Source organism: Notechis scutatus, chromosome 11 (assembly GCF_049901735.1).
Source record: "Notechis scutatus isolate UNSWTSFEM ecotype Mainland chromosome 11, rNotScu1.2, whole genome shotgun sequence".
NCBI classification, from domain to species: Eukaryota; Metazoa; Chordata; class Lepidosauria; order Squamata; family Elapidae; genus Notechis; species Notechis scutatus.
Genome location: NC_142019.1, coordinates 13,442,341 through 13,466,051, shown reverse-complemented (window position 1 = coordinate 13,466,051; position 23,711 = coordinate 13,442,341). Strand labels below are relative to the sequence as shown.

Here is a 23,711-nt window from a genome sequence, read left to right as displayed (position 1 = left end):
CACAACACCCCATACAATTTCCACACATATGCAATAAGCTGGAAAGGGAGGCAGTGTGTTTGTTATACACTTTCCATGTCTTTATTCAGATATTCATTCGGAGCCTCTTGGGTCTTCATAGGCTGAATTCACTCAGAAGCAGGGGTGGGATTCTATCAGTTCGCACCTATTCGCTAGAACCGGTTGTTAACATTCTAAGCAGTTCGGAAAACCGGTTGCTAGAAGAAATTACTGGCCTAATCCTGTAAGGAAGGCAGGAAGGAAACATTCTGGTGTTGCTTACAGAAACTGCCTCTCCGTTAACCCTTTTTACATTCTTGGCAGGACTAGACTTCCTGTCTCAGGAACTTCTCTGGAGTTTTTTCCCCCTCCTTTGCTGGTACTTTGCTTGTGTGGAGTGACCATTCAAAGTTACAATGGCATTGAAAAAAGTGACTTATGACCATTTTTCACACTTAAGACTGTTGCAGCATTCCCACAGTCATGAGAGGCCAGGAGAGGAGATGCGTGCCTCGATGTGAGTGATGTTGAGTTGGTCACGCCCAGCCAGTCACATGACCACCAAGCCACGTCCACCCGGTCACATGACCACCAAGCCACACCCACCACCTAAGCCACACCCACAGAACCAGTTGTTAAAAAAATTGAATCCCATCCCTGTGCAGGGCCCACACAGAGGCTTGGGGAGGTCGAAAAACAGGCCTCTCAGAGGCTCCGGAAGACTGGAAATGGGCCTGTTTCCAGCTTCCAGAGAGCCTCCGGAGCCCGGGGAGGGCAAAAACACCCCCCCTGCCGTGGTGCAGGAGGCCGACTAGGCCATGCCCACCCAGCAACCAGGCAGTGAACCGGTTGCTAATTTTTTTGAAGCCCACCCCTGCTCAGAAGCCAAAATATGACTGAAGATCATGCAAATTAAAGTGGTTTGTTAATAATTAGAGGGTTAAGAAACAATATTGCAACATCTGGGAAATGGTTGTAGTCAGAGAAATAAGTTTTTTTTAAAATCAAGTTGTTTTTATAGTCTACACATACATAGCAATACATAAACAATGTGGTATCAATACATCATACATTTTAATGTAAACAAAATTAATAACAATCATATCTCTTAATACACGTATTCGCATTAAATCATAATCCTTTATTGCTTATTTTCAGCATTGCAATACTCGCTCCTAGTGCCAACCACCATATCATTTAAACATTTCTAGTAATTTCATTATTCAATTTCCTCTCCTATTTTTTATTTTTTAAATAAAAATTCTAAGAGAAATAAGTTGAGAATGAAAGATGACAATTGGTTAAGGAAAAACTTCCGATTTGTTACATTTTACTGTTCAATCATTTGATTTATGAAATGCTAAAATGAAATACCATTTTGATAATAGCCAGTTAATTTGCATTAAAAAAAAACCCCTCCTCTTGTAGTGACGTCATTGATTGGGGGTTCTAGGAGTTGTAGTTAGCATGGGTTGTGAGGTAAACCAGGGGTCTCCAACCTTGGCAACTTTAAGACTTGTGGACTTCAACTCCCAGAGTTCCTCAGCCAGCTTTGCTGGCTGAGGAACTCTGGGAGTTGAAGTCCACAAGTCTTAAAGTTGCCAAGGTTGGAGACCCCTGAGGTAAACCATTTCTGAGGAGAATTTCATGTGAAGGGCGAATTCTCACCTTCATTGCAAACAGGGTGATAACTCAGGTTTCCATTGCTGAACTTTTAAATTCAGCCAAAGACTTCTATATAGGGTTTATCCAGTTTATCCTAAATCCTTGTCAGCCGGATCTCCAGCACGGTGTTTCCCTTTGATGCTTGCTTGCTATCAGCTGCCATAGTAATGAGGAGCGGGGGCATGGCATTGCGGTTTGGGAAGTGAGCTGGTGTGATGAAGGACCATATGAACTAAAAGGGAGGTTTGCTGTCAAGAATTACTCCGCTGCTGAATGGAGTTATTTACAGCCAGTCAAGGCCAACCGTCCTAGAACTCCATATGGACAAAAACACCTGAAGATATGCTCCACATGGCACTATCCGGGACATGGATTGGACATTCAGCTGGGTCCCTGGGGGAAGGGATGTGGGAAACTTTCAATATGTAACTTTTGTGCCTTTGGCTCAGTTCTTGCTTTTCTTTCGCCACTATCATTTCAAACTCTGTAAATGTACCTCTTCTCTACTTCAATGCAATCGGGTGTTGTGGTTCGCCAGCAGTCGGTGCAGATGACAGCGGAATCGGAAAGGAGGAAAGGGAACCAGTCAGGGAGTCTGGAGAGGACCTGGACGCGGGTCCTGCGTCTGATGCAGGGATGGGGCCAGGACCATCTAGGAGCGGGGTGCTGCCTTCGGAGCCTTCAGAGTCTGGCAGCAGCGAGGCAGAGGACCCAGGGGAGCCTGTTCCCAGTGCACGTGTGTGCAGAGCTGCTAGAAGGCGAGAGCAGCTGAAACAGAAGAGGCAACTCAGGAGTAAGGCTGGGAGGTGATTGCCCTCCCATGAGGGATAAAAGTCAGACCTCAATGACGAAAACTTTGCAGGAAGTAAAGTAGTTCGATAGATTCCGAGTCCTCTTGGAAGCTCTGTGTACTGGTTAGTTTTTTCTGGTACTTGATTTCTGTTATACTTCTGGTTTTGGCAACATTCCACAGCACTGAAAGGAGTGTGCTTATCTTGGGGGACTGTTTATAATTAGTTCTGGCTGGGAATGCACGTATTTCCCAGCATTGCAATAAAATAGGTTTTGCTTTTAAAACAAGTTTAGTATTAATTCTGTTTGACAAAGCTGGGTCAGAATATCAGGATTTTTTTCTTTCTTCGGTTATGAATGGAGGCAGGCCTGACATTCCAACTTTGGCAACAATATATATTTTAAAAAATCACATTGTATTTCTTCTATTACAGCTTGGAAGAAGCTGCAAGAGATAATTGATGGACATTTGGAAAACCTGTCTTGGACTTTTGCGTTAATGGATTGTGTTTCAGAATTGAATGGAAATGGGTGCCATAAGTTTATCCAAGCATGCATGAATTATGGAAGGCAAGCTGATCTTCACTCTTCAGAGTCATTCATCCCTGGGATCTACTTACCATCTAGGATTTTTACTCTTAGCCAACTTGCCTGAAATGCCACCTAAATACAATCAATAGTGATAAAACCTGGCAACCAGGCACTGTGTGGAGAGAATTCACCCCCTCCCACACAATAATAAGCTATGTAATGAAATGAAAATTATGGCAGCCAACCTGGGACATCTATTGAACTAGTACCGAGTCAGATTTCCTATCTATCTTCTCCAAATATATTGGGGTATCCACCGTAAAATCAAAAATATAGTAACGATAGAACTCACCTGTTTTCACAGAATCTCACCTGTCTTGTGATTTCATTACAGATGCAATTATATAGTGATGTTTGTGGTATCATTTAAGCTTCTTTTGAACACCTACAAGAAATTGGAAAATCTGTCTAGATTACAAGTTTGCAATAACTTTCAGAGCAATTAGAGTTACAACTTTAGACAATGGAAGAATGTAAGGATCTTGGTGGAGACAATACAGAAGGTCCTGAACTTACAACCATTCATTTAGTGACCAAAAGGAAGTGAGCTAAATGTGGGCAGAGAGAGACATCCATCTGAACTTTGTAGACATCTTAAAATGTGGGAAGAGAGCACCCGGTCTCCCCCACGTCCCTCTCTAAGTAGCCCCAATTCGGTTTCCTCAAACTGACACAAAGCAATGGAGAAGACAATCATGTCCACTGATGAACCAATCATGAAGAGAAGTAATAAAAGTATTCCTTTAAATATTTTAGGAAGGAAGCAGGTGAATCCCATCTCTTTGCTCACTCACACTGAACCAACACAACTCTCTATGTAGCATAACAAGCAAATATCTGCATCCAGTGGCTACACTCTTGTGTCTCTTTGCTGAATGGGTATTATTGCCCACGATGAAACTGGGGTGAAAGGGGCAGAGTCAGACAATGACTTTAGGTTTCCCTAAAACTTGCATGTTGTCAATATACACAGCAAACACACCCACCCGATATGTCCCCAAGAATGGGAATACACCCACTATGGTGTATTCAAAATAGACAGGGATCAGGATCAGTTTTAGGATGGGAGACTTCTCATCTGGCACCTTGACCTAAACCCAACATAATGATTCAGAGATTCCTTAGCTCAGGTGTTGCCAAAGAAAAACACGGACCTAAAGAAGCTGCATTTTGTAAAACGGTATTTCCAGAATACTGAGGCAGACCTTCCACCTCCACCTTCATCCCTCGAATAAAACAATGGCATTGTTTATGAGGCCTACCCACCTGTGGGAAACGCAAACAAATTCCTTGTGTGTTCAATCACACTTCGCTAATAAAGAATTCTAATAAATATTATACTCTAATAAAGAATATAATATAAGACCTGAATGATACAGTAATGCCATCAAATCAGCAGGCAGCCTTCTGAGCAGGGGGACTAACCAGAACAACTCACCATGCCCTCTGCAGAAGCAGGAAGGGACAAGTCATTGGGGAAGAAGGTGTAATTGCGGTCTGAAAACCAGCACCACTGAAAAAGATGTTCCAGCTCTCCTATGGATTGGCATGGTTTGTTTTCCAAAAATGAAAGACTTGAGGATTATGCAATCCAGAAGATTTGTACCTAGAGGTGGCATGGACATATACTGACATAGTTCCCTGGCTTATTTCCTAAGAACCAGAACAGGAGTGGACATCCTGCCTTTATTACTTTTATAATTAGCTCCATGCAGTGAACATACTTAATACTCCTCCTGTTTTTCCCACAACAATCCCGTGAGGTTGGTTGGGCTGAGAAGGAGTGACTGGTCCCAAGTCATCCAGCTGGCTTTCATGTCTAAGGCAGGACTAGAAATCCAGTCTACTAGTCTCTAGGCCAACATCTGAAGCATAGACCAGATTGGCTGTCTGACAGTTGGGAGTTAGAACTTGGAACCCAGGGATGAAGGCAGTTAAGGGAGGGGGCTTCTTATTGGTCCTACTATGAGTAGCCCCCACCACTCGAGTTTCAGTTATTACTAAGGATTGTGGGAACTGAGCAGTTTGAATTTGGCCAAGCTGTGGAACAGGCACACTTTCTGTGTGGCTCTTTGTCAGTTGGCCCAGTTCAGCATTTCAGGTTTTCAAATCCTGCCTTTCCATTTGGACAGGCTAGCAAATAAATTTCGGGTTATTTGTTTCATTGTTTTTTCAAATAGTAGACAGTTAAATAATATAGGTAGAGGGGTTTGGGTTTGGGTGGTGGTGGTGGGGTGGGGTGAGGTTGGTAGTTTGGCATTCAGAAGTTCTCCTAAAGGAGCTGCCTTGGTAGTCATGGCTGAACATGAGACATCTACCTCCCCAAAGGTAAATAATCCTGGTGGGATAACTTCTACTTTTGTTGTAAGGTATTAGATGCCAGTAGCTTTTAGTTTGCAGCATGTTCGTCCTTGATACCTGTTCCTTCCGGATCCTTTTAAAAGGTCAGATGAGTCTTTGAACTAGGGACAGATCGAAGAAAGATTTCTGTACCTCATCTTGGCTGCACCAGGGATAAAAAGCTACTTTGATTCTCCTTGGGATGTCATTTGAAATTGGCAGAGATTTAACTCAATCCAAGTCATTTCCATATCAGAAGTTCAGAAGGACACAATTAAATATTTCATATTGGTGTGTGTCTGATTGCACTCTTGCCCCTGCTTCTAGGAAATGGACATTGAGGAAATGTTATGCCTGGCTGAGACACGAGAGAATGAACCATCCACAAGTGCAACCAGTTATCTGCCTTCACAGTTTAAGGTACACAATCTTGGCAAAACACACATACACAGAGAGAGAGAGAGAGAGAGAGAGAGAGAGAGAGAGAGAGAGAGCAGGGTGATAAGAAGCAACTTGAATTGCACCCCAGAAAGACACGTGAAACTAGTGCAACACTGGTATAGCATGAATGAACCATGGTGTGCTCAACACTGTGGATGATGTTTCTCATTTGGCATGGTTATCCAACATCTTTTTTAAAACTTCCAGTGTTGAAGCACCCACAACTTCTGGAGGCAAGTTGTTCCACTGATTAATTGTTCTAACTGTCAGGAAATTTCTGCTTAGTTCCAGGTTGCTTCTCTCCTTGATTAGTTTCCACCCATTGCTTCTTGTCCTGCCCTCAGGTGCTTTGGAGAATAGCTTGACTCCCTCTTCTTTGTGGCAGCCCTTATTTCTGGGTCATTTGAAGTTTCTGCTTGCCTTCAAAGGGCAGCCCACTGTGGAGCACATTGCAGTAGTCCAAATGGGAAGCAACTAGGACTTGAGTGACCATGAAGGGGGCTTCCCTGTCCATAAATGGGCACAATTGTTACATAAACTGAATCCATGCAAAGGCCCCAATTGTCACAGGTGCCCACTGCTTCCTGGGAAGAAGCTTCCAGTCCAGGAGGGCCAAATGGTGTATCATCTCTGTCCAGGAGAAAGCTACCCCATTGAGGTATAAAGATGGTCATTCTCCAAAGCCCCAGAAATACTGCAGGGAGGTGGGTGACCCTATACAGGAAAGGGTTTGCACAAATCAAGATAAGATCCACCAAATTGGCCAGCAAGGAGGGTTTTCTGATCATCTTTGCCCTCGTGGGCTGTTCTTCTGTACTAGGACAAGGCCAAAAGTGTGAAGCCTCAAATCTGGGAAGAAAACAAACCTCCCAAAATCAAGGAGGAGCCAGGAAACAAATCCTCTTCTCCGCAGCCTCCAGACAACCAGTCAGTAGAAGGACAGAAGAAGGTAAGCATAAGCACTGAGGAACTGGGACTTTCTGGTGGAGAAAATGGCGGATTAAAATTTAAGGTCTGCCATTTCCTCTCTACCGTTTTGGGAGTGCCACCTTAGACAGGGGCTACAGTTCAGAAAAATCCCAGACTGATGGAGCCATTTTGTTGAGAGCCGCTGGAATCTTTGCTATAGTCTCTCTCTGTGAAAAGGATCCTTCTGCTGCCAAGAATTGTATTGATTGCTATTAGGGTGGGTTTTTTAATTTTAATTTTGTAAATAGTACCACATGTACAGGTAGTCCTCGGCTTACATTTAATTCACTTAGCAACTGTTTGAAGTTATAACAGTACTGAAGTTATAACAGCACTGAAAAAAGGAACTTATGGCTGTTTTTCATAGTCTATGGCCATTACAGCAGCCCCATATGTTTATCACCATATAAACATACAAGTATAAACGGGTGTAAGTATACATAATAAGTACAACTAAATGGGAACAGTAGGACAGGGATGGTAGGCACACTGGTGCGCTTATGCATGCCCCCTTGAAGGACCTCTTAGGAATGGGGTTAGGTCCATGGAAGACAGTTTAAGGTTAAAGTTTTGGGGGTTTGAGGATGTCACAAGAGAGTCAAGTAGTGAGTTCCAGGCATTGACCACTCGGTTGCTGAAGTCGTATTTTTTGCAATCGAGTTTGGAGCAGTTTACTTTGAGTTATATCTATTGTTTGCCCGTCTGTTATTGTGGTTGAAGCTGAAATAGTCATTGACAGGTAGGACATTGTAGCAGACAATTTTGTGCACTAAGCTTAGGTCAGGCCATAGGCGACGTAGTTCTAATTTGTCTAGGTCCAAAATTTCAAGGCTGGTGGCATAAGGTATTCTATTGCGAGCAGAGGAGTGGAGGACTCTTCTCGTGAAATACCTCTGGTCTTGCTCAATTGTATTAATGTCCATTATACAGTGTGGACTCCAGGCAGATGAGCTGTATTCAAGAATTGGTCTGGTGAAGATTTTGTATGCCCTGGTTTGCAGTTCAATGTTACCGGAGAAGAAGCAAAATTAGGTTAACAACTCTTAATGCCTTTGGGGCAATGCTGTTACAGTGAGCTCTGGGGCTTAGATCTTTTGAAATGAGTATTCTTAGGTACTTGACAGAGTGAGGGTCATCTATGAGGTCGTATCCGCCCAGTTTGTATTTAGTGTTTTGTTGCTAATGTGTAAGACAGAGCATTTGTTGGTTGAGATTTGAAGTTGCCAATTGTTTGGCCATTCTGACACAAAGTCAAGGTAGCTTTGTAGGGCAGCAGTATTGTCAGTGGTGTTAAATAGTTTTCCGTCATCAGCAAAGAGGACGCAGCTGCTTTTAATATGATGGCAAAGGTCATTTATGTAAATTAGAAAGAGAGTGGGTCCTAGAATGCTGCTGTGATGACCCGGGGCATGGCACAAAGGCAACACAGTCAGATAAGTAAGAAGAGTCTCTTTAGTACCTCCAACTTTGCTCCCAATGTCCAGGTTACCTTCAGCTGGAGAAAAAACTCTCCCAAGAACAGTCTTTAAGTGTAGGAAATTCAGCCCAAAAACAAAGTACATATAAACTGTAAATAAAAATCCACACAAACCACGCTGCAGTAATTAACTTGACAGGACAGGAGAAGGAATTGCAGACTTGAAAGCACAGCCAAAACACACACAGTTTGGAAGATGCCAAGAACCCAGATAAGCCTTGATAACAACAGATAACTCACAATTTGCTTCCAACAAGTTGTTGTGCGCAACCTCCCTTTTAAAACACTGTTTCCAGCTTCAGCTAATGAAGGGAATCGGGGCCCTTTCCTCCCCCGTAAGCCATGCAACTCACGTTGCTCCCTTCTGCGTTCCTCCCTGCGTGCCCTAGGATAAAGAGGGCGTGGGCCTAGATCTTCCTCTGAATTCCCTCTGCCTTGCTCTACCTCTCCCTGCTCTGCCCAGCCGGACTTTGCCCTTCCCCAGTTTCTTCCACAGCCAACAGAGCCACACTCCCACTCCCTGACAGTTGCTCGGCCTCCCCTTCAGAATCAGATTCCGACAGGGGCATGACAGCTGCCTTGGGGGGCTTATAACCATTCATTTAGCATCCATTTTAGGTTATAACAGTGTGAGAAAAATCACAAAACTCATCTAGAGACAGCGAACAATATGAAAGAGCTTTATTATTAAGCTTTTACAAAAGGGAATTCTTCTCATAGCAGAAGACACCTTCCCCAGGAAGGCTGAGGAATATATACAGGTTCAAATATACAGTCTCTGCCCCTTTCCTGGGTTCACAATCTATCCAACTATGGCACACCCATAGCCTACCACCTGTTTCCTTATCTTTGGACACTACCCTTGTTCTCATGGCATCTTCCTGTTATGTTCTTCTGAACACAATGGATCATTAACCAGTTCCGTTCAGGTCAGAATGACCCTAGGATCTCTTACATTATTCTCAAGCCAAAATACAAACCCCCATGTTCCAACCAAAAACCCAATATTTTCACTTTACAGAATAACAAGTTACAAAACATGATCTGTTTGTTAGATACTGTTATATAACCAGTAATCATTCTAGAAAGGTCACATTATGAACAAAGATGGAGTCCCTTTTGCTCTATACTTCTCAGGTGTAACTTGTGATACATATTAACATATGTATCGCAAGTTTCCACATATAACAAACAGCAAATGAAAAAAGTGACGTACGTCCTTGCAATTATGGCCATGGCAGCACCCCCAAGGTCACATGATCAACATTTTGGTTCTTAGAAACCAGCATGTATTTGTGACTGTCGCAGCATCCTAGGGATGCAAGGGAGCCATTTGCCTCACTACCAGACTTCCAACAAGTGAAGTCAGTGAGGGAAGCCAGATTTGCTTATGTATTTTGCATGAATCACTTAACAACTGCAGTGATTTTGCTTATCAGTCCAAAAAAAGTCCATTAAATCAGGCATGACTCATTTAACGGCTGCCTTGCTTGGCATCAGAAATATCTGGTCCCCATTATAGTTGTAAGTCGAGGGCTGCCTGTATATATCTCCCCCCCCTTATTAAGGGTAAGGTCCTCTTATGCTTCCATTTTTTTTGCCCCCCTCAACAAGGAGGATGGGGTAAATAAGAATGCCCCGAAAATGAAGGAGAAGAAGCAGCCAGGCCAAAGTCATGGAAATAAGCATAAGCCGGGCCAAAGCCATGAAAAAAAGGTTAAGAAGTCAGACAGACGCCCTGAAATCAAAGCTCAGCACTTACCCAAAACCCAAGAAGGCAAAGCTCAGCAATTAACCAAAAGCCCAGAAACTGAAGTTCAGCCCTTAGCCAAAATCCAAGAGAACAAAGCTCAGCCATTAGCCAAAATCCAAGAAATCAAACGTCAGCAGTTAACCAAAATCCAAGAAAGCAAAGCTCAGCAGTTAACCAAAAGCCCAGAAATCAAAGTTGAGCGCTTAGCCAAAATCCAAGAAATCAAAGCTCACTGCTTAACCCAAAGCCAAGAAAAGAAGGCTAATCAGCCAGTCAAAATCCAAGAAAGCAAAGCTCAGCAGTTAAACAAAAGCTCAGAAATCAAAGCTCAGCCTTTAGCCAAAATCCAAGAGAGCAAAATTCAGCCCTTAGCCAAAAGCCAAGAAAGCAAACCCCAGCAGCTAATGAAAAGCCAAGAAATCAAAGCTCAACGCATAGCCCAAACCAGAGAAATCAAAACTCAATGCTTAGCTCAAAACCAAGAAAAGAAGGCTAATCTGCCAGTCAAAATCCAAGAAAGCAAATCCCAGCAGTTAACCAAAATCCAAGAGCTCAAATCTCAGCAGTTAACCAAAATCCCAGAATGCAAAGCTCAATCCTTAGCCAAAATCCAAGAAAGCAAAGCTAAGCAGCCACCCAAAATCAAAGAAAGCAAACCTCGACAGTTTACCAAAATCCAAGAAAGCAAAGCTAAGCAGCCAGTCAAAATCCAAGAAAGCAAAGCTAAGCAGCCAGTCAAAATCCAAGAAAGCAAAGCTCAGCAGTTAACCAAAAGCCCAGAAAACAAAGCTCAGAACATAGCCAAAATTCAAAAACTCAAAGCTCAGCAGTTAACCAAAAGCCAAGAAATCAAAGCTGAGCAGTTAGCCCAAAGCCAGAAAAATAAGGCTAAGCAATTAGCCCAAAGCCACAAAAAGAAGGATAAGCAATTAGCCCAAAGCCACGAGAACAAAGCTGAGCAATTAACCAAAGGCCAAGAAATGAAAGCTCAGCGCTCAGCCAAAACCCAAGAAAACAAAGCTCAGCAATTAACCCAAATCCAAGAAATTAAAGATCGGCGCTTAGCCAAAATCCAAGAAAGCAAAGTTCAGCACTTAGCCCAAAGCAAAGAAAACAAAGCTCAGCAGTCAGCCAAAAACCAAGAACAGGAAGAAAGACAGGATGAAATGGAACAGGTACCAACTGATATTAACCAGTCTTGGTGGCCATGCCATTGTTGATTTTAACCAAGGTTCACATATGTGTGTTAGTAACTTGGCTGTGTGCTTATGTGAATAATTTAATCTTGGTTAAAATCAGCTTCATATTATGGATAGAACTTTCTTTTACTTCATTATTTAGGCATTTGGGACAGGGTGAATACTTTGGCTGACCTTGTTAGAACTGGGAAGCTAAGCAGGATTGGATAGGGTTAACTGAGTGGAAGAACATCAGGAACTCCCCAGATTGTGGTCTTGGCTGAGAAATCTAAGACACATCTCGGAAGAAGACAAACCATATCATAGCTGATTGTGAGACTTTGCAGCTATCTTGCTTGCACACAATTTGCAATTAGCTATCATTGAGCATTTATTGAACAATGCTTTATTTGGCTACCTAAACTCTTCAAATTACTCAGTTCTCCCCAACAGTGTCTCAAAAACTATGTATGTCCTGACTTTGGATAAGGTTATTTTGGTCTTGCCTGGAAATTCCAGGCAGCAGAATGCAACTTTCTCATCACCCTTGGGCTTTTTTGTTTTGTTTTTCTTCCATTTCCTTATTGGCACATCTGTGACTTTCCATCCTGTGCCTTTTAATGAGGAAAGCTATCTCCTCTTGTCTTTTCACAGAACAAAGGTGTTGAGGCCACACTGGTCCCCCTCGAAGAAGTGAGAGAGGATGAATTGGACCAGGCAACTTTCAAAATTGTGAGCCTTCTCTTAGGAGCAAAATGGAGAAAAGTCAATGAAGGATGGTTATTGCCCCTAGAAAATTTCCCTTTGACTCAGGAGGCCAGCAGCTATTTAGTTACTAAATCAGCTTACCTCTTCTTTATGAAGTTTCAAGGAAAGATAAAATACAAACTTAACTAACTCTAAAAGATTTAAAAACAGGGAATGGGAAGTGAAAGGGGGGAAAGTTAAAAAAATGACCAGAAGAAACGGGACAGGGAAGGATACAAGAAAGTCCTACCTGTCAATGACTACTTCAGCTTCAACCATAACAATACAAGAGCACACAATAGATACAAACTCAAGGTTAACAGCACCAAACTTGATTACAAGAAATACAACTTGAGCAACAGAGTGGTCAATGTCTGGAATACTCTACCTGACTCTATGGTTTCTTCCCCAAACCCCAAAAACTTTAACTTTAGACTGTCTACTATTGACCTCACCCCTTTCCTAAAAAGTCTGTAGGGGGCTTGCATAAGCGCACCAACGTGCCTACCGTCCCTGTCCTATTTGTCCTGTCTCATGCACAGAGGTGGATTTGTAGCTGTGCAGATGCAGATAGATAATTCCACAAGACATCCATAACAAAGTACATTTATTGGTACATCAGGTATCTTCATGACTCACATTTGTGATGAAATTCTTCTATAAAGACCAATCCTTTCTATATCAGCCTTGCAGGTAAAAGATGGTTATTTTCCTAACCCATCTTGTAGCAGTAAGGTGCTTATCAGTTCATGAGTCCAGGCAAGAATGGAGGGAAACCTCCCCCAACCCCTCAAGGGTCAATTTAGTGACCAATCAGGATTACAGATGTGGCCACGTGACATGAACTACATTTCCCAGGATACCTTTAACTACATTTACCATGATGCATTCCCTTAAGGGGACAGCTCACAATTCCTAAGTAACTAACCAATTCCCATAGACTGGCTGGGACAGCACACTCCCCGCCTGGAATTGTAAATTCCACTATTAAGAGAAGAGAAAAAAAAAATAACTATAAACTAAGATAAGTAGTAAACAGTAATGCTGACTGAATAGCATATAACTATATAACTAAGATAAACAGTTAGCTACATAACTAAGAAAAAACAGTAAACGTTAATAAAGTATCAAACAAAGCAAAACATGCAAAGCTTGAGGTTCAGTCTTCAAGTTCGGCCTCTTGGAGCAATTCACCTCTGGCAGCCTTTTAGGGTGTACAGGTATTCTCGTTGGCAAAGGTGAAAGTCTGGTGTTCGCTTCTGGTGGCCTTCTAGGGTTGGAGCGGTACTCTTGTTTCCACAGTATCAAAGGGCGTCGGGAAGCTGTTGGAAAGGGTGTTGCGTAGGCATATGCCCATGTAAGAGCTTCTTAGTGGACGACTGGTGGATGTTGGCAGCCGTTTAGGGTGTTCTAGCGAATGTGTACTGATCGGCAGTGGCCTTTGAGGCTGGAACTTCATTCTTGTTTTTGGTGGTGCTAAAGGGCGTTGGAAGGCGGGTGGAATGGATGGTGCTAAGGTATTTGCCAGGGTTGGAGACTGCATCTGGGTGTCACTGACAATTCCTACTATCCCCCATCCTCGTGGAGATTTGGTGGCCACTGGGCTGTCTACAGGGCCGCCGACTGACTCGGAGAAGAGAAAGGCACGTGGGGCATTATTCCCAGCAAGAGTAAGATATCAGCCTCCAGATCTAGAGCAGGAAAGTGATGACCCAGGTGCTGTAGGTGAGGAATGCTACTTATGACCTCAGGTGTTGCGATCTGACTGCGGTCATTCGGTATCCCATCACATTCAAATACGGGCGGTAGTGGGAATTGGGTACTTCCATCTAATGACTCTATGCAAAGTCCAGTAGCTCTCCTCCCCGCCGTGCTTCTTGGTCCATGGCATGTTGATACAGTGAATGGAAGTTTGGCCTGTTGAACCTCAAAGAGGTTGAAGAATGTGGGTCTGGCCAGGGTGCAGGTGCTTTGAGTGTCTATCCGCACGTAAATTTTCACGGCGTCCTCTGGGCATCCTTCAGGGTACACTTTGGCTAAACAGATGGGAAGACATGAACGAGGGGGTGGTGAGTCAGTGCACAGTGCTGTGCAGTTGACGCTCAGTCTGCCGAGGAGCCCTGCATGCTTCTGTGTTTCGTTGAGGCTTCTTGTTTGAAGGAGGGTTATGAGATATCTGCGGTGGCGGCTCGGAGTCTGGATGCGGTCGGGTGCTGGTCACTTTTGCAGATGTGATACCACACTTTGGTTGTGCAGTATTTGAGTGAATGTTTGGATTTGCAATACTTGTAGCAGTATTGGTACTCCCTTAGTAACTCTTTTCGTTGGATCAGTGATTTCTCTGCAAACCCAGTGCAGCTGTTCAGTGAGTGACGAGTGTTGTGCATAGGACAAAATTGGTTTCTCCTTGTATTCGGAGATCTAACTTGGGTTGTGTCTGAGGAGTTCTCTCCCCAACTGTGTGTGGATGAGGAGTCAATCTCGGTGTCATGGACAACCATGAAGGGTCTTTCTCTGGTAGTATGTATAAGGCCTGAGGGCGATATATGGTTGCTGTTGTATCTTTTGTTATTAGGAGGACTAACAACTCTGAGTCCACAGGCTCGGTATGTGTTGCACACTGTCGCTTGGTGGGAGACGAATTCTTCAAGAAGTGTGAAAGGTACAAAGCGGTGGCGACCCTTGGCCAGGAAGGTGTCAGTCAACTGGAGCCACTTTTCAATTAGCACCTGCAGAAGTTTTCGAACAATTTTGTTCTGTGTGTCGACGTGATCGAGACAGGCGAGTGTCGGTAAGTTGGGATCACACTGTGCCTTCTCAGCTGGACAAGTATGTTAGCAAGGTCTATGATTCAGCAAGGCTTGTTGATAGGAATTTTAGGAAAACTCTTGAGGCTATCCAAGAGTGTTGCTTCTACATCCTCAGGAGCGCCATACAGTTCATCAAGCTTTTTCCATGATAACCGTAGGGAAGCGGCCGGGTCGCCTAAGTGGGATGTCAAAATTGCCCATGGTATGTTGGAAGACTGTAGCCCTAGCCATGCTATCAAGTGTCCAATTATCTCATCAGGGTGCAGGTGTGCCGCTTGAATGGGGCACAGGAAAAGTTTCTTCCAAACTAGATATTCACTGCCTGCCTTGTCAGAGAATCTGCAAACTCCGTTGGCATGCAGATTTAGCTTTCCACTCTGTACAGCCAAGTTTCTCCAGTAATCTTCAGCATTTGCTGAGTTGGGGGGAGGTATTGACGTAGAGGGTTCTCCCCCTGGATTCTCGTAGGGTGGGTTCGGGTTGTAAGTCAACGACGGGTTGTAGTCTTCTTCCCAGTACTTACAGAGGATGTCGTCCTCCCAAACTGGGGACGATGGTCGAGCATTACACTGCTGTGTAGGCTGGGCACGGTTACCTTGTGGTGCCTGGGAGCCGGATTGGTATTGAGGTTGTGGCAAGAATGCTGCTGCCTGTGGATTGAGTGTGGCAGTTGAGATTGGTTGCAGGTCAACTTGTTGAGAAGTTGGTGTGAGCACTGTTGGGCTAATTTGCTCACCTGGCAGGCCATGAGACGTTGGAGTAGGGATGCTAGCGTTGTAAAGAGAATCTCAGACCTTATTACGCACATCAGTTGGGGAAGGTTTGCTGTTGGAGGGAAGTGAATCTCGTATTTTAGGTCGTATGTCAGTAGCGTAACTGATGTGTAAAGTCTGTGGTGGAGATTCACCCCTGTGTTTCCCTGGTTGTGGGAGACTGCTAGGCAACTGAGGTGGTTCCAGCTGCTCATTTTGTAGCAAGTGCTGCTTGTCCACATAGGCTTTGACCCATGTATCTGGGCTCTCTTCTACCAACTCGTCGAGGTTGAAGTTGAGAGAGACAGCGTTGGCCGCCTTCTGCCATGCTGCAGCCCATGCTGTTTTCGCTGCCATCTCTCTTTGTCATTCGAGTAACTCCACTTGGCCCTGAGTTTTGGCTATTTCTGCTTGTTGTTTGGCCTGAGCTTAGGCCATTTCTGCTTGTTGATTGGCCAGTTCAGCCTTCTGCCATATCATCTCTGTTGTAATATGTAAATCTGCCTCTGCTGCTGCAGCTTGAACTTGTGCTTCTACAGCTCGTTCGGTGTAACTTGCTGCTTTGGAGGCCTGAGATGCTCCGCTACGACGGGAGGATGCTCTGGAAAGATGGTGAGAGACGGCAGCAGAGAATTGGCGCGAGACACTGGAACCTGCCTGCGATGAAGCCGATTTGGGATGGAGGGAGGAGGCTTTCTTTGAGTGGTGGGAAGAAGCTGCTTGTGATTGAGAAGCTATGTCGGATGTGGCCTGCTCCCTTGATGCTACTTCCTGCCAAAGCGTGTTGTGGAGCACTGCCTGGAGGGCTGTCTTGCTTTCCTCGACACAGTCTTCACATTCCTTGTGTATCTCCTTGAAGTATTGGATGTGTGTTAGGAGTTTGGGGTCACCCATTCTTGTCTGGATGGACTTGAGGTTGTTTTCACTGTGTTTCCACCATGCGAAAAGGGCATTTAGATCAGCTAGCAATGTGTAGAGTTTCTCGGGGGACAGCTTATGTTTTGGGGCATCACAGATCTTCTCAAGCTTCGCCCATGAGTCTGTGTAGCGGTGATATTGCTGCTGCCAATTGTTCCTCAAGTGTTCTTCCATGGATTCGGTAAGCTTCTTACTCTTTCTGAGGTCGTAAGCTTTCGGAGGTATCGCAGCTTCTCCATAGGGTTGGACATCTAAAGGCAGTTGTTGGGAAACAGGTTCCATGGTCACAACAAGGGTGGGTGGAGGATTCAGGTCTTCTGGTACATCAGAGATATCTGTCATAGCTGAGGAAGTTGCCATGCTTCAAATTGGCAAAGGAAGAATTTTGGAAAATTTTAGTGGTTTTTTGTGTAATTCCTTTTTTGTAATAGGGTACGCTGCAAGCAGGTAGCAGAAAGTAGAATTGCTGCTGGATTTAATACTTGAGCATGTAGGTGGCACTGCAGAGTCTGGGCGATGCTAGCACAGCATACGGTATGGCTGCTTCTAGGGTGTGTTGTGAGCTTGCGACAGAAGGGGGCATTAGAGGTTGCATCGCGAAGTCTGAGGACTAGAGGGCTGAACGCAGAAATATATGCAGCATAGCCTGAAGACTTGAGGGCAGAATGAAAAAATATGCCTATAAGGTACACTTGCTTCACAGGGTGGCAGCAGAGGGTCTGGAAGACACTGTTGCTATGCCCATATTAGGTTGCAGGTACTCTTGGGACCTTTGAATTAATTGATTAAATGGTGCACAACAGTTTCATAATCACTCTGGTCAATATTTGAGAAACTGTGTAAAAAAAATCAAAGTCTGGGAAATTTCTCCTTGAGCCCAGATGTAGCTGTGGGCTACATTGCTTAGGTTTAATATTTTTATGGAAGGAAAAAAAATGGTAAGAATTATTTGACTTCACTGTAAATTTCTTCTTGACCACCAGATGGAGATATAGGCTGCTTTACTTGAGTCTGTTAGGTTGCAGGTGATCTTGGAACATTTGAATTAAGTTGATTAAATAGTTCACAATAGTTTCAAAAGTATTTATCAATGCAAACACGTATTGGAAACTCAGGGAGATTTTTCTTTGAGTACCAGATGCTGCTGTGGGCTGCTTTAAGATTCAGAAAATCTTACAGAGTCCTGCTAAAATTCCTTTTTTGTAATCCAGACAGATTCCTGAGCCTCTGTGGGTGGATGGAGAAAGAGGCGGGAGAATTCCTCCTAGCAGCCAAGCGGGTTTTTTGAAAGTTGAGCAGAGAAGAGGGGGGGGGGGGTTAGAAAGCTCTTTCTTTGTAGCATGTGGGGAACTCCAGCCCCTCCCACCATAAGGTATTTTAATGACTGACTTCCTGTGGAAGCTTTTGGGTGGAATGGCTAGCTAGATGTAGTCTTTGTCTCATAAGGAAAAAAAGAAAGAAAAAGGTAGCAAATTGTCTTCAGTTGCTAAAAAATTGTAGATTCAACTGTAGTAACTGGGGAGAAGCAGGGCAGATGGGTAAATCTGGCTCCTCCCTTTATTTTACAAATTGAGTCTTCCCAGTTAGGAGTTGTAATTTGAGACAAAGCACTTCTCTCGCTGAAGAGAAAAAGAGGGGAAATTAGCCCCTTTCTGGAACTACGATTAATCCATTGTAAAGGCTTTGTCTCCCTTCCAAATGAGCATAGCAGAATCAGCTTCTGGTTTCCATTTAAAATAAAAGCAAGATTTCTCAAACTTTCCAACTGAGGTTTGATTATCTTTTGAGAACTGGGAACTTTCTAACTCTCCTTGTTATGCAAATAGAGTCTCTGAGAGAGCAGGAAGACGAATTGAGCAGAGAAGGGGGGTGGGTGGGTGGGTAGAAAAATCTCTTTGTTTTTAGCATGTGGGGAATTCCAGCCCCTCCCAACATCCACAGCATGTAAAGAGTTCCGATGCTCACAAAGAGAGAGATGGGTTAGGATTCATCTTTTACTGTCCTGTCTCATGCACAGAGGTGGATTTGTAACTGTGCAGATGCAGATAGATAATTGCACAAGACATCCATTTATTGGTACATCAGGTATCTTCATGACTCACATTTGTGACGAAATTCTTCTACAATGACCAATCCTTTGTATATCAGCCTTGCAGGTAAAGGATGATTATTTTCCTAACCCATCTCCTAGCGGTAAGCTGCTTATCAGTTCATAAGTCCAGGCAAGAATGGAGGGAAACCTCCCCCAACCCCTCAAGGGTCAATTTGGTGACCAATCAGGATTACAGACGTGGCCACGTGACATGAACTACATTTCCCAGGATACCTTTAACTACATTTACCATGATGCATTCCCTTAAGGGGACAGCTCACAATTCCTAAGTAACTAACCAATTCCCATAGACTGGCTGGGACAGCACACTATTGTTTCTTTTATTTTTCTTATATGTATCCATGTATTCATAACTATGTTTATACTTATACCTATTATCTTGTAAGCAATTGACAAATCAAAATAAATAAATAAAAAATAAATAAAATAAAAGGACTTCAGACTTTCTTCAAGTCAGAAACAAATAAACAGGAAGATTTACAACTGCAAGTGAGCCCAGAATTTATGTTTGTTAAGTGGGAAATTAGCTAAGTGAGTTTTGCCCCCATTTTACCACCATTCTTACTACAATTGTTAAGTGAATCACTGCAGTTGTTAAATTAGTAACATGGTTGTTAAGTGAATCTGGCTTCCCCTTTGATAGACTGTCGCAAAAGGGAATCGCATGATCACAGGACATGGCTACCGTCATAAATAGGAACCGGTTGCCAAGATCATGCCCAGCAAACGGGCTTGATACCACATGGTTCCAGATGTTTCTCTGAAGACTCCCGTAGCTGTCATTTTACAGCTGATCCCCTCCCCCCAAATTCAAATGGCCCCCTAGCCTTCAAAGGTTGCCTCAGTTGGGGTCTCTCTTTCCTCCTCCTTCCTTCTAAGGTGAGACTAATGCGGAGCTTTGTTTTTTCTGTCTCCCTAGTGCAAAAAGCTGATGAAGCCTGTGAAAAAATCACTGAAGCAGCTGGACAAGCCAGAAAGAGGACTTTCAGACCAAGAACTGCTGGAGAAAACTCGGAGTTGCCTCCTCAGTATAGGAGATCACATTGTGCATTGTTTGAAAATCCACAGTGAACCAGATGTTCTTGACATATGGAGAAGGTGATTATCTTGCCCACCAAATCTTCAAAATCTCTCTCTCTCTCTCTCTCTCTTCCTTCCTTACTTTGCAGTCAGACCTGGGGGTCAGGAGCAGTGGTGGGATTCATTTTTTTTTACTACCGGTTCTGTGGGCGTGGCTTGGTGGGCATGGTGTAGCTTGGTGGGCGTGGCTTGGTGGGCATGGCAGGGGAAGGATACTGCAAAATCTCCATTCCCTCCCCACCCCACTAACCTGCTTTCCAGCTCCGTTCCCCTGTGCAGGGCAACCAAAGAAGACCCAGCCAATCAGCTGGGACTCAAAGGGAGGCAGGGAAGAGATGGGGGCAGGGCCAGTCAGAGGCGGTATTTGCTGGTTCTCCAAACTACTCAAACTTTTTGCTACGGGTTCTCCAGAACTGGTTAGAACCTGCTGAATAGCACCTCTGGTCAGGAGTCTTTTTCAGTTTCCATCACTTCTTGTTTGGGGCATCTCTTTCCTCTGGCATGAAAAGTTCAGGCTTTTGGCCCAGTTCCTAAAAGAGAAAATTAAAATTATCTGTTCACCTCCTTTCAGGAATCTATGGGTCTATGTCTCCAACTTCATCGAATTTAACACCAGTAAATTGCATAAGTTATACAAGATGGCTAGCAAAAAAAGAGCCCAGGAACAGGAGGTAAGAACAGAGGTGTGTGTGTGTGTGTGTGTGTGTTTGTGTTGTGAGGTAGAAAGGAAGGGATACAAATATAAGTTAAGAGAAGGAAAGAAAGGGAACATCTTGTGCAGAAGAAAAGCCCAGGAGCTAGAGGAATTCTGGTTGAGGCTTTTAGGTGGGACTGTGCTCTTTCTTTTCCTTTTCCTTTTCCTTTTTCTTCTTCATCCAACCTTGAGGATGGAGTCATCTTTGGTCTCAAATGAAGAGGTGGGGGGTGGAAAGCCTTAAGGCTTTCCCTTTTGTTAGGGATATACCCTAGCAGAATGTGCACAGCAGTCAGGCAGTCAGGCGAATATGAGAGAAAGCGTTTTTTAGTTTTCACACTCAGTAAAAACGGATATACTGTCTTAGTTGAATAGTTTATTCCATTAAGAGTTTAGCAGGGTCAAACAGTCCAAATATCATTCACTAGTGTTCAGTCAGTTCAGTCCGGAGATTGTTCAATTGCAAAAATCCAGTGTCAAAATAAATCAGTTAACTTACAATGTCAATCCATAAATCAGTCCAGTAAATATCTTCTCACAGTGGATTAGATATGCAGCATTCAAAACTTTTTCCTCCTTCGACGTCAGCAACAGGGAACACGCAGAACAATCAACCATCAATCCAGTAGAAATCCAGGTTCTCTAGCTCCCTCTTATGGCAGTTTCTCAACTGCACCCAAATTATATCATTTAGAGTTTAAAGTGAAAAACACATTTAAACTTTGCTATCATGGTTTATATATTATTTACCCAAACAAAGTTAGGTAACTATGGTTTTTCCTAACACCTTTTCTTTCTGTTTGCTTGCTTAATCCTTTCCTCTAGAAGAGACCCTCCAATATTCTCCAGTGACCTCCCTCCTCCCCAGACCCTGGTTAATAAGGTCCTAATCATTGTTACTGTGGGCCTTTTGAGTCCTCCGACGATGTTGTCTTTCTGCTCAGCAGGAACAGAAGAAGAAGGAAGAGGCAAGGAGGGGCAAGCGGCTTCGCCCAGAAGCTCCTGGGACCAGTCCGGATATTCTGATGGCTCCTGTTCCCCATAACCTCCATGCAAAACATCTGCAGCAGCCCTCCCCCCAACCTTCCCAGGTCCATGGACATGATCCACGAGAGAACCATCACCAGCCAAAGAGAAGGCTTTTCAGCCACCCAGGTGAGAGATTACCAGGCCTGTCCCAGCTTGGGCATTTAGGAAGGAAAGACTCTCGTCTCCATTTGCAGTCGAGTTGCAGTTAGTAAAAGGTGTGCTTTTACTGGAGCCAAGTGGTTAGAGTGTAAGCAAAGCTAGGTTCGAATACAGATAACAAAGTTCACTTGGGCTTCTTCCCCTCCCTTGTCATGCAGGACGGAGTGAATGGCAACAGGACCCCCAATTTCATGACAGAGGGAATGCCTATGGAAATTGGGGCAGATACCGGTACCGTCCATACGAGCTGCACTGGCAGAGGGATCATCACTATGCGCCTCGTCAGGCACTCAGAGAAGAATATCCGCGCCCAGGATGCTCAGGGAACCAGCAGCCCATCAACCTCTCCTATAAACGCCCCTACGATCAATTCAACACAGAACGCAGTTACCACGGACAACCGGACTACAGGTGAGGTGCTAAGAAGGCCATTCGGCTAGGCCATGGGGCTTTTGCAGGAGTCAGCATGGCAAAAGCCATGCCTCCTCCAGAAGTTGTAAATGTTCCAAACAATGGAAGTGTTTCAGAAGAGATAGGTGTTTGTCAACCACATCATGGAACGGAGATGCAAGGCTTAACCTTGACCAGGGGTTGGACTAGAAGACCTCCAAGGTCCCTTCCAACCCTATGATTTCTCCCAGCCTCTTTTTCTCCGGGACAGAGTTGCTGTTCATTTTTTCTTAGCAATCTCGCATTCCTTCACCGGAGGTATCTCTGCACCCCTCAACTGCGTTCTAGATTTGCATTGTGTGGTCTGGCCCTTTTTGTAAGCGTATGTGATATCATGACACAGAGTGCAAAGCGTGTAGGCTTGGGCTCCAACCCTGCTGTTGTCCACCTTTTTTCCTTCCCCTAGGTACTGCTGAACTGGGATGGCATTCCTGGGATGGCATTCTCTTCCATCAGTGGTGGGATTCAGTCAGTTTGCACCTCTTCGGGAAAACTCGTTGTTAAGTTTCTGAGCAGTTTGGTGAACTGTGGTTGGAAGAAATCATTAGGGCAGAGACCGGATGTTAAATTATTTGAATCCCACCACTGTCTTCCATGCCTTTGCCAACAGAGGGACTTAAGCATCCCAAGATCTAGATAGGGTCATCTGTGCCTCTTCTGTTGAGTTGGGAGTTTTGTGTTCTTCTTTCCCCTCTAGGAGCTGTCATGAGGCCAAGAGGCGAAGGTTGGATCAATTCCGGCCCCAGAATTACCAACAAGATTATCGGAGGATATCTGATTATCGACCTCCCTTGAGTTATCATGGGCAAGGGCCATCCGACCATTACAGGCCTTTCCACCAAGCCAAATTGGCTGATTACAAGCAACTCCTTTCCCCTCCTCACTCCCAGGTCCCTGACCCTCGCTCTCCAGCTACACAGAAATCTCCACTTGGTGTCAAGTCTTCCATCCAGCATCACTCATCTCTGGATAGGCCCTCAGAGCAAAAGAGCAAGTGGAGTGGCTGGAAAACCTAGAGGCCCAGAAGCAGAGGCCAGCGGAAAGAGCTAGTCCAGCCCAAGGAAACACCAGTTACAGGGCCATCAATGCTGGAACCAGAAAGCCTGAATACAATACTGCAGAGCTTTGGACTGTAAGAATTGGAAGGGGGTCAAAAGAACTGAATCCACCTGAATTTTAACCCCAAATTTGCCTCCCATCAATATGCTGGCTGAACATTGGGAGTGGTCTTCCCTTCACCAAGGGATCTGTGGAGAACAAGGTCAGATCTACCACCTGTTTCTTCCTTTTTATCTATAATGCCAACTTGAATTCTGGAATTTGATGCATAGTCATGGATTAACTAATATTAATGTATATTTGTGACAAAGGAATTTGTCACTGTCGAAGTGATTTCTGATGTAAATATGTGGTTTATAAAGTATGCATTAATTTTTTTCTATGGTTAAGCTCCTGTAATTTGGATTGTTATACATTGAAAGTTGAGTTTTTCAAAAATTGGAATTTCCGTCTCTTTTGTTTTTCCCAATAGTTGTTATCCTTTTGGATGTCAGGGACCACCAAACTCATAATTTTAAATCCCACGGACCACTAATATGAATTTTGACTGACAGTGGCTTGCTGACATTGGTGGGAAAGTTGGACCCATATTCCAGAGCTGTAGTAGTCACCGGACTGGCCCTTTGGTCATCCTGGTGTAGCTGCTCCTCCACCCAGGTGCACCGGCCTGCCATGGACTGGAGCAGCTGCTCCG

The 23,711-nt window shown here is 44.2% G+C and overlaps 1 protein-coding gene across 1 annotated transcript; it reads left to right on the top strand.

The window, feature by feature from the left end:
• Positions 1 to 5,285: 5,285 nt before the first annotated feature.
• LOC148129706 (ATP-dependent chromatin remodeler CHD2-like) lies at positions 5,286 to 23,402 on the top strand. The gene is made up of 8 exons (XM_087972824.1): positions 5,286 to 5,808; positions 6,650 to 6,778; positions 11,861 to 11,938; positions 19,466 to 19,644; positions 20,198 to 20,297; positions 21,268 to 21,475; positions 21,667 to 21,919; positions 22,656 to 23,402. The coding sequence occupies exons 1-8, from the start codon at positions 5,719 to 5,721 to the stop codon at positions 22,972 to 22,974; spliced, it is 1,356 nt and encodes a 451-aa protein (XP_087828950.1). The 5' UTR covers positions 5,286 to 5,718; the 3' UTR covers positions 22,975 to 23,402.
• Positions 23,403 to 23,711: the final 309 nt, after the last annotated feature.

Excerpts from the sequence above, each read along its gene's own strand:
- LOC148129706 (XM_087972824.1), top strand. The coding sequence starts at position 5,719 with ATGGACATTGAGGAAATGTTATGCCTGGCTGAGACACGAGAGAATGAA. Across the intron at positions 19,645-20,197 it reads GTTCTTGACATATGGAGAAG|GAATCTATGGGTCTATGTCT; the intron begins GTGATTATCTTG and ends ACCTCCTTTCAG. Across the intron at positions 21,920-22,655 it reads CACGGACAACCGGACTACAG|GAGCTGTCATGAGGCCAAGA; the intron begins GTGAGGTGCTAA and ends TTTCCCCTCTAG.